Source organism: Carassius auratus, chromosome 22 (assembly GCF_003368295.1).
Source record: "Carassius auratus strain Wakin chromosome 22, ASM336829v1, whole genome shotgun sequence".
In the NCBI taxonomy this organism is placed as follows: Eukaryota; Metazoa; Chordata; class Actinopteri; order Cypriniformes; family Cyprinidae; genus Carassius; species Carassius auratus.
In genome coordinates this window covers 30212880-30223046 of record NC_039264.1, presented here as the reverse complement: position 1 = coordinate 30223046, position 10167 = coordinate 30212880, and the positions used below count along the sequence as shown (strand labels likewise).

Here is a 10167-nt window from a genome sequence, read left to right as displayed (position 1 = left end):
ATTTATTATTATTATTATTATTATTATTATTATGTGTTTATGTTCTGCCGCTGTCATTCTGTACTGCGGAGCTTCTATCACGAAAACAAATTCCTCTTATGTGTAAACATACCTGGCAATAAAGCTCATTCTGATTCTGATTCTGATAAGTCTTAAGTGGACATCCATGACATGCGGAGTCCCACAAGGCTCAATGCTCGAACCGCTTTTGTTTAGCCTGTATATGCTTCCACTAAGTCAAATAATGAGAAAGAACCAAATTGTCTATCACACCTATGCTGATGATATCCAGATTTACCTAGCCTTATATCCAAATGACAACAGCCCCATTGACTCCCTCTGCCAACGCATTGAAATTAATAGTTGGATGTGCCAGAACTTTCTTCAGTTAAACAAGGAAAAAACAAGTGCATACCTTGACTCTAGGGGTCAAACAACTATAAATCAAGTCAGGAATCTTGGTGTGATTCTGGAGACAGACCTTAGTTTCAGTAGTCAAGTCAAAGCAGTAGTTTTATATCTTTCCATCTCCTACGTGGGACTCGAGACCGGTGGTGGGTCACAGGTGTAGCTCATCTCCAATCAATAGACCTGGCCTCACTCCATGTTCCCATGTCTCGGCCCCACCCCACTCGTCACATACCCCCATCGCCCCTCACAGGCCGGGGGGTACCCTCGAGACTGCGCTCTACTTCAGCTACCAGAAGAGATCAGATGTGCTAAAACACTGGTCACGTTTAAATCTAGACTAAAAACTCATCTGTTTAGCTGTGCATTTACTGAATGAGCACAGTGCAATGTCCGAACTGATTGCACTATATTTTCACTGATTTCTTTTTATGTAAAATAATTTTCTACATTTTTTAAAATTCATTTTAATTAAGTAAATGTTTTAATCATTTTAAAAGTTTTTAAAATTGCTTGTTTTATTTTTGTTATTATTTTTCTTCATGATTATTTTACTTTCTTTTATGAAAGCACTTTGAATTACCATTGTGTACAAAATGTGCTATATAAATAAACTTGCATTGCCTTGCCTTTGTATGACAGGGTAAAGGCAAGTTTTGAGGATCTGTTCTCTTTGTTGCATCTTATGCATATTTGTCTGCCAACTCATTTCCTTTCAATCCTACATGCGCTGGTACCCAACAGAAAACTACAATAATTCCCACTATCTGAATCTGTTTTAAGGATCTCAATCAATATTTCAGCTCTACTCTCTGAATGACGTTTTAATTGTAATTCAATTTGAACTAGAATCAGAAAATATGAAGATCCATACAAATAATGATTAAACAAACTGTGTTTACAATAACGTAAATAAGCTTGAACTGTTCACACTGTTTTCACACTGAGCAAATGATGGCATAATCACTTCAAGGCAAAACCAACTATAGATGATGCCAAACTCTGTTTAAAACTGCAAAACTCTGTAGATGTAGATAGACAGAGAGTAAGATATACAGTGAAATATAGTTTATTGGGCATTTAAAAGCTTTATAGAGAAATGTAATTATGGAAACCACAAAAGCAATCATAATCATAAAATTATTCATTCTTGCTGCAGGAAAAATCAGCAGACAGTAAAAGTTTAATAATTGAAGCAAATAAAGTGGAAATGAACTAGACATCTCTCACTTTAATGACTAACAAGAATAATGACTAACAAGAAAACAAAAAATCTCAAGAGAGAAAAAAAAGAAAAAGCATGAGATGCAAACCTACAAGACAGTATTTCTTACATCTGCATTTTGTAAAATGGAAGAATATCTTGCTATTAAAAAAAAAAAAGTCCGCCTCTTTTCAGCTTAGTAAATAAGAACATTTTGAACCTGTAAAAACTTTCTACAAAGATGCATTAGAAAAACATTTTAAACATAATGATATGCATAATAATATAATTTATATCATGATCAAAGTTGTATACAAGAATAAAACTTTCAATATTGTACTTAGTGGACAAGCTCTATCTTTGAGTTGATCTGAATCTCACAGATGGTCTTGAAGATGATCTTTATTCACTGTGAATAATTTAGATGATGTTTCTTGACAAATTATTATGAGGAGATGAGGTGTAGCACTTGAATGCAGTGGACCTGCAGATAACTACTTACAGTGATGGCTTGTTTTATGTCTCTTTAGAGAAGATGATTGACTGAAAATCTTCCCACATACAGTGCAGTGATACGCTTTCTCTCCAGTGTGAATCCTCTCATGTGATTTCAGGGATCCTGACTGACTGAATCTCTTGTCGCAGTGTGAACACTTGTAAGGTTTCTCTCCAGTGTGAATCCTCTCATGTGTTTCCAGAGATCCTAACCGACTGAATATCTTGTCACAGTGTGAACACTTGTAAGGTTTCTCTCCAGTGTGGATCCTCTCATGTGATTTCAGGGATCCTGACTGACTGAATCTCTTGTCGCAGTGTGAACACTTGTAAGGTTTCTCTCCAGTGTGAATCCTCTCATGTGTTTCCAGAGATCCTAACCGACTGAATCTCTTGTCACAGTGTGAACACTTGTAAGGTTTCTCTCCAGTGTGGATCCTCTCATGTGTTTCCAGAGATCCTAACCGACTGAATATCTTGTCACAGTGTGAACACTTGTAAGGTTTCTCTCCAGTGTGGATCCTCTCATGTGATTTCAGGGATCCTGACTGACTGAATCTCTTGTCACAGTGTGAACAATTGTAAGGTTTCTCTCCAGTGTGGATCCTCTCATGTGATTTAAGGGGTGCTGACTGACTGAATCTCTTGTCACAGTGTGAACACTTGTAAGGTTTCTCTCCAGTGTGGATCCTCTGGTGCTGTTTCAAATCTGAAGCTGTAATAAAAGTCTTCTTGCACTCAAAGCACATGTGATCTCTCACACCAGTGTGTATTTTCTGATGAACTCTTAAATTCTGCAGATGTGAAAAACTTTTTCCACACAAAGCACATGAATGTGGTTTCCCCAGCGTATGTACTTTTAGGTGCCGCTTCAGGTACGAAGCACGTGAAAATGTTTTTCCGCATTGATCACATTCATACGGTTTCGCTCCAGTGTGGATGCTCATGTGCATCTTAAGGACTCCTTTTTCTGCAAAACTCTTCCCGCACTGATCACATGTGTAAGGTTTCTCTCCAGTGTGGATCCTCATGTGAATCTTTAAACTCTGATTGTATGTGAAACTCTTTCCACACTGAGTACAGGTGAAACTTTTCTTGACTTTTCTTTTACTTGAAGTTTTCTCTCTAGTTTTGACATGATGTAGTTTCTCCGTAAGATCTGAAATTTAAGGTTAAAAACAAAGAAATCATAAAAACAATCTGAGAAATTTGAAGTAAAAGTAGACAAAGGCTACACAAACATGAGAACATTTAGACATTTTTTTTTTTTTCAAAATAAGGTACAATGATCTATATTGAAAATGCAGACACTTATCCAATGTTTTTGTGATAACTATTCTATGGTTTATCAACTTATCAAAATGTTATATGTTGTAAATATAATATTTCCATGAATATAGTCCTTATTTTGTATCCTAGGGATAGAAAATCTCCCATATATTATTTATTGGATTTTTTCGCTACATTTCTTTTACAACTCCTAGATAATTTTTTTTTTGCTATTAACATCAAATCGTATGAACCGCTGATAACTTTTTCAGTCTCATTGATGAAGGATGAAGAATAAACACCAACCTGTTTGTTCTTCAGTGTGGTTCATTCTGCAGGGTTCTAGATCTCTCATGTTCTCTCTGTTCTTCAATAAACTCTGTCTCTGCAGATTTCACTTCTTCCTGATGCTTTGATACTCGTCTTCCCTTTTAGACTGATGGGAATATTCCAGCATTTATTGATGAACTATAGTGGGAGGAGCTTCACTGAACATGTGCTTGTTGTGGGAGGAGCTTCACTTATGGTGTGATTGTTATGGGAGGAGCTTCACTGAAGGAGAAGCAGATCTGCCAAAATTAGAGATAAATAAGTTATTACACATAATCGTATAATTATTTTCACATTTAAAATGGTAATATTCACCCATCCACCTAGTGAAGTAAATTTTAAGTTATTTAACCAAAAGGGTTTTATACTCACAATTTATATATCTTTTTTTTTCTAAGAATTCCATTTATATATTTAAATTATTACATTTATATGACCTCTTTTTAATTTAAAGGCATATAAAGATATGTTGGGGGTGGGGGTACCCCAACAATTACCAAATATAAACAATGTAAGAAAAAATGAAAGAATGAACATATAAATATAATTGTACAAATTTACAATGTACAAATAAATCACTGGTTGAGTTTAACTGAACAATTTGTTTTTCTATGTTTTAGTTTAAATTTAGTTTATCACCAATTCATTAAATAAATGTCAATATGATACTTATCTTTATCTTGTAAAGTCCCAATAGCTGATCATGTAATTTGCTTAAGTCTGTTGACAGCAATACAATGAGCTTTATGTGGCAATTAACAGATCTGAAGTCATCAGTATAATGAATGAGGAGAATACAGGATCTATTGACATGAAACAAAGACGATTTTCATCAGCTGCTAATATTGATGAGCCTCAGACTATAAACACTCATTAAACAAGCCATTCAGGATCAGCAGTAGTTTGCTGGTAGAAACTGATTGTTTGCATCAGAATTTATGTGCTCTAATAATAAAAAAAAATTCTCAAATGAAAATAGAAAGATACCACAAATATAAAGACAATTACAACAATCTTTCTCAGACATTATGATTTGTCCATTTTAATCTAAATATAAATTTTTTTTCTAATATTATTATTATTATATTATATTTTTGTATATAATTACATTAATTACAACAAAATAGTTTCGTATAGTTGCAAATGCTATTTTAACATAAAACAGTAAGCTAACAACGCACTGAGGACAATTAAGTTAAGAAACATCAGTTCAATTCAATAAAAAAAAAATTTGAAAAGCAACTTTACAGAAAATTCAGTTTTTACAACAGTAGTAGTAACTCATCAGTGGTGACTTTCAGTCATGTCATGTCCGCAGAAAATTTCGGAAGAATTAATAAAAGAAGTAGACAAACAGATGATTAACACTATTTACAGCAATTATTATATGATGCAATCACACTTGTAGCAATATTTGTTAGTTATGTATGTAGTTTCAGAGTTGACCATCTGAGGTCCTCTGAGGGTCAACATCATCTCTTCTCAGTTGTTCTGGATCCAGACTGTTTGTGATAATCCTAGTTAGTAGTTACCACCAGATGTAAACCCTGTGGCAAAACAGAGAAACAAATAGAGACATTATTAGCATAGCTGCTGTTCCAACCAAGTAAAGTGAATTACTTTTACCCAAACTAAAGAATAATAATGTGCATTTCATCAGATATACTGTAACTGCAGTCTTTATGAGTACTTTCCCACCATGCAATACGAAATACCTTTTTCACATAAAAAAACACACAACTTGGCCCCAAATATCTACTTAGTTTTTGTCTGAGGTAGTATCCTCACAATGATGTTCCTTCTTAGAGAAAAATGATATCATTGAGGATTTCCAGTCAGGATTTAGACCGTATCATAGTACTGAGACTGCTCCCTTTAGAGTTCCAAATGACCTGCTCTTATCATCTGATCGTGGTTGTATCTCTCTGTTAGTGCTTCCGGATCTTAACACTGCGTTTGACACTATTGACTACAACATTCTTTTGAATAGAATAGAAAACTTTGTCGACATTAGTGCATGGATCAAATCATACTTATCTGACTGCCATCAATTTGTAGCAGTTAATGAAGAGGTATCATATTAATCACAAGTGCAGTATGGAGTACCTCATGGCTCGGTACTATGGCCATTACTCTTCATGCTTTACATGTTACCCTTGAGAGATATCATCAGGAAACACTGTGTTAGCTTTTACTGTTATACTGATGATACTCAGCTCTATACAATATTTCTTTGTCGCCCAGCAAAACATACCAATTTGAAAAAAAAATAGCATAATGCTTGGCAGTATAAAAAAACTAGATGAAGAGTAATTGCTTACTGCTAATTTTAATTTGTTCCTTTCTTATTCTGAGGTCACCGTAGCCACCAGATCCAGTCTGTATCCTGATCAGATTGTCACTGGTTGATTAGGGCCTTGAGATGACCTCTACAGTCCTGAATATCAGCAGAGATAATTATTTTTCAATAATTTAAACATGATGTAAACACCATTTCATTTTCAGAAAATAAAAAAAATAAGTTACTTTCAGATAAAGGGGGTTCAAAACTTGCAAACCCCCTTTATCTGAAAAGGTGACTGCTTTGTCATGTCTGAAGGAACTGACATATAATAATAACACCTCCTCCCCGCTCAGGCATTAGCGAGTACTGCATGAGCATGCACAAACTAGTATCAATCCACAAACTAGTCAAAGTAATACATTATCTTTTTCTTTCTTTTCTCTTTCAGTGGAACACTTTTCCACTGTCGGGTTGGTGGGGCCAGTGGTCTCGAGCTGGAGCCGTGCACACCAACACCAAAATCAAGTTACATTTCAACTGCTAGGCCAGTAGCACCACAGTCCATACATAATAGAGCCCGCCCTTTACACATCTTGTTGGATCAAACGTGACACAAAAGTCCTCCCCTTTCAATGGGAACAATGAAAGTTATTCAGGTAGGACACAGTAGCTAGTGTATTATCAACAAACAAACAAGATGCAAAGAAGCGAAGCGGCTGTGTGTTTGCTCCTTTTGGTGTTTTTTTTTTTGGTGGAAGATGAGGCAGCGAAACCAAGATGCAAAGATGGAGGCTCAGCTGCGTTTACACCGAAAGTTTATGTTGGCTGCAAGGTGAAAAAGAGCATTACAGCGACGTGCAAGCCGCTTACAGCAAAAGCAGAAATACCAACAGTGTAAGGAAATGGTTAAGTTTGTTATATTAAATAATATCTTATAATCTGTGTGATCCTAGCCACACAGTTGTTTGATTAGGGTTCTTTAATGTAATTGTAGACTCTTTTCTACTAAAAACAGATGTTTTACTAGCATGACATCAGTTACCTCTTGAACATAATCAGACAAGTGAAATTAGCCTTTCACTAAACTGTTCTTCAGCTAGTACATCTATTTATACACATATTTTGAAATATTTAAGTTCTTATTGATATTTATCATATTTAGGAAAATCAGTAAATTGTACATTTCACTGTAGTATTTTTGTGATGATTCAGTAGATCTACTTATACAGATGTATAAACAATTATGTTTATAGATATTTGACATGACTAGGGAAGTAATGTTTAACATTTATTCTATTATTATCTTTCAAATGATGGACACATAGATCTTTCATAATTAGTTATTTATTGTTTACTATTCATTCTATTACTTTTCAGAATGTGCATCTATTTATGTTTCGACATTCAATAGATCTGCACCATAACTCGATAATTAATGTTTATTTTTCATTCTACTATTTTACAGATGATGCATCACTACTACACCAATATAATGAGCCTATCCCCGAACAAGTGACTGGTGGGAGATCACAGCTCAAAGATTCACAGATAGCTGGAGGACTTCAGAGTTTCCAGAGAAACATTAAAAAATACATTTGTATTCTGAAACCTGCAGTATAGCAACAAGACACATGATATGCACATATTCCACAGTGCGTGGGTGCTATTGATGGTTCAAACATCCCTATATTGAAACCACCATGAAACCAATCTAATTTTCTCAACAGAGAGGCTGCCACTCTATCATTTTACAAGCAGTTGGTAAAAGGGATTTTCTTGGGGCCTGAATGTTGGACAGGGAAGGGAACACGATGCTAACATCCTCAGAAAGTCACACCTTTGGACTTGGGCCACAAAGTAATGCTTTGTATGACAGTGTAAAAACATATTTGTGGAACTGATGTATTCTTGGAGACTCTGCTTACCCATTGCAGAAATGGTTGGTAAAACCATATCCTGACATTGGCAGGCTTACAAAAGATCAAGAACTATCCCACGTGAGAAGAGTGAATTATACATGGATAGATTTGTGCCAGAATGAACGTCCACCTTGTAATGTTGGTGATATTCTGTTCTAATGCAAGAAGCGCTCTGCAACAGATGTGTTCATGCAGCATTTGTAAGGCATGTAATTCAACATATACACTGTCAGATATTTCTGTTTGCATATAGGAACTTGTTTGCATCTGACCAAATGTAAATAGGCTGACATCACAGAAAACAAAAGGTACCCATCAGACATGTATTTAAATAATGTTCCCATCAATATGGGTAGTTGTCTTTAGCAATAGCTGTCTGAAAGTGTAAATCATTCTGAATGAATAGGACCTGATTTTTACTGAAAACAAAAGGTGCCCATCAGACTTTATATGGACATTTTCTATTTCTTAAAATCAAAAGCTCCCAACCCTTTTCCATTGTGGAAGTTTTCATGTTTAAGAAACTCTTGCATGTGTTAGATCACACTTATATATGGGGAATGACTATATATCAATTCATGTGTATATACTGTGAAAATAAAAGGGATAAAATCTTTTGTTGAGTTCAGTTGTATTTCTTTTTTAGCATCAATTTAAACTTAAATGCAGTATTTTCTTGCATTAATTGTGATTATTGCACGATTATCGTTAAAATGTCGGCCTAAGTTATACAATTTTTAAATATCTAATTTAAAAATCGAGTGTTTAATCATCGTCCAAATATTTATTCAAATGAATAACTAAATTAATTAATTAATTAAGCAGGTGACCTACAATATTCTAGATATATTTAGTAAAGAGTAGGTAAACCATGGCATTAAAAATAAAAAAATATTGCATTGGAATTTAAAACCATTAAATACTACACTAATTGTAATATAAATAACTGATACAGTACAGACCAAAAGTTTGGAAACATTACTATTTTTAATGTTTTTGAAAGAAGTTTCTTCTGCTCATCAAGTCTGCATTTATTTGATCAAAAATATAGAAAGAAAAATTTAATATTGTGATATATTATTACAATTTAAAATAATTGTTTTTAAATGTATTATACTTTAAATTATCATTTATTTCATTATATTATATTTTTAGGATCATTATCACATGATCCTTTAGAAATCATTCTAATATGATGATTCATTATCAAAGTTGGAAACAGTTCTGCTGCTTAACATTTTTTCAGAACATGTGATACTTTTTTAGGATACTTTGATGAATAAAAGTTAAAAAAAAAAAAAAAAAAAAAAAAGCTATGTTTTTAAAATATAAATACTTTGTAATAACAATATACACTACTGGTCAGTAATTTGGGGTCTGTAATTTTTTCTTCTTTTTTTTTTTAAATAAATTCAATACTTTTATTCAGCTAGGATTTGTTAAACTGATAAAAAGTGATAGTGTCAGGGTTCTGCCCTGGCAGCTGTGTCTATTTTGTCTTCGTTTAGTGTTTCTCTGTTTTCCCTGTGTATGACCACATGGCTTTGTCTTTATGTTGGCCATGTGATCCTTTCATCCTGCCACCTTGTTTCACATCACCATGTCCCCTTGTTTAGTCCTTGTTGGGTGCTCATTAATTGATTGTTTTCACCTTGTGTTTGTGTGCTTTCCTTCCTATTTATTGTGCTCATTTCCCTCATGTGGTTGCTGGTTTGTTTTGTATGTGAGTTAGTGTTTGTTTAGCTTGCTAGCTGATCTATACTAATAGAGTGTTTCCTTGTCTGTAAAAGTCTGTTATTAATTAGTTTAAGTTTATCTTGTCACCTTTTTTTTCTAGTCTAGTTTAAGTTTCTTTTTGTTTGGATCTCATTTTTTAATTTCTCGTGAGTTTTACTTGCCAAGTCAGGACCCAGCAGAATGAGTCTCAAGACAGCAAGGCCTGGGTGCTCTTCGGCAGCAGGCGCAGGAGGTGAGGGCCTTTGCCCAATTCTTTTGGACCATGTCCAGGGGCCTTGAGTACCAGGATGCAGCCCTTATGGACGTCTTCAACCTCTGTTCAGACGATCCACTGCCTCAGTGGGAGATGGAGCAATTGAGGATCTTTGACTTTTGGAACTTTTCCAATTATTTGCACCACTGCAAGGATTGGCAGATACTTACACCACCAGAGTACACCTACAGTGATCACCCCACTCTCCCTCATCCATCGAGTCAAGTACCTGATCATCTTCTGACTCCCACTGAGAAAAGGAGAGCGA

At 34.7% G+C, this 10167-nt stretch overlaps 1 protein-coding gene across 1 annotated transcript; it reads right to left on the bottom strand.

Annotated features, from left to right (window-relative positions):
* Nucleotides 1-1463: 1463 nt before the first annotated feature.
* Nucleotides 1464-4401, bottom strand: LOC113040325 (zinc finger protein 501-like). The gene is made up of 2 exons (XM_026198667.1): nucleotides 3683-4401; nucleotides 1464-3266 (listed from the first exon to the last, which is right to left on the bottom strand). Exons 1-2 carry the CDS (start codon nucleotides 3729-3731, stop codon nucleotides 2107-2109), a joined length of 1209 nt encoding a protein of 402 aa, XP_026054452.1. The 5' UTR covers nucleotides 3732-4401; the 3' UTR covers nucleotides 1464-2106.
* Between the last annotated feature and the right edge of the window lie 5766 nt (nucleotides 4402-10167).

Bases quoted from the DNA above. Each gene is read 5' to 3' on its own strand.
- LOC113040325 (XM_026198667.1), bottom strand. From the start codon at position 3,731: ATGAGAGATCTAGAACCCTGCAGAATGAACCACACTGAAGAACAAACA. The intron at 3,267-3,682 runs GTTGGTGTTTAT...CTTAAATTTCAG, and splicing joins CCACACTGAAGAACAAACAG to ATCTTACGGAGAAACTACAT.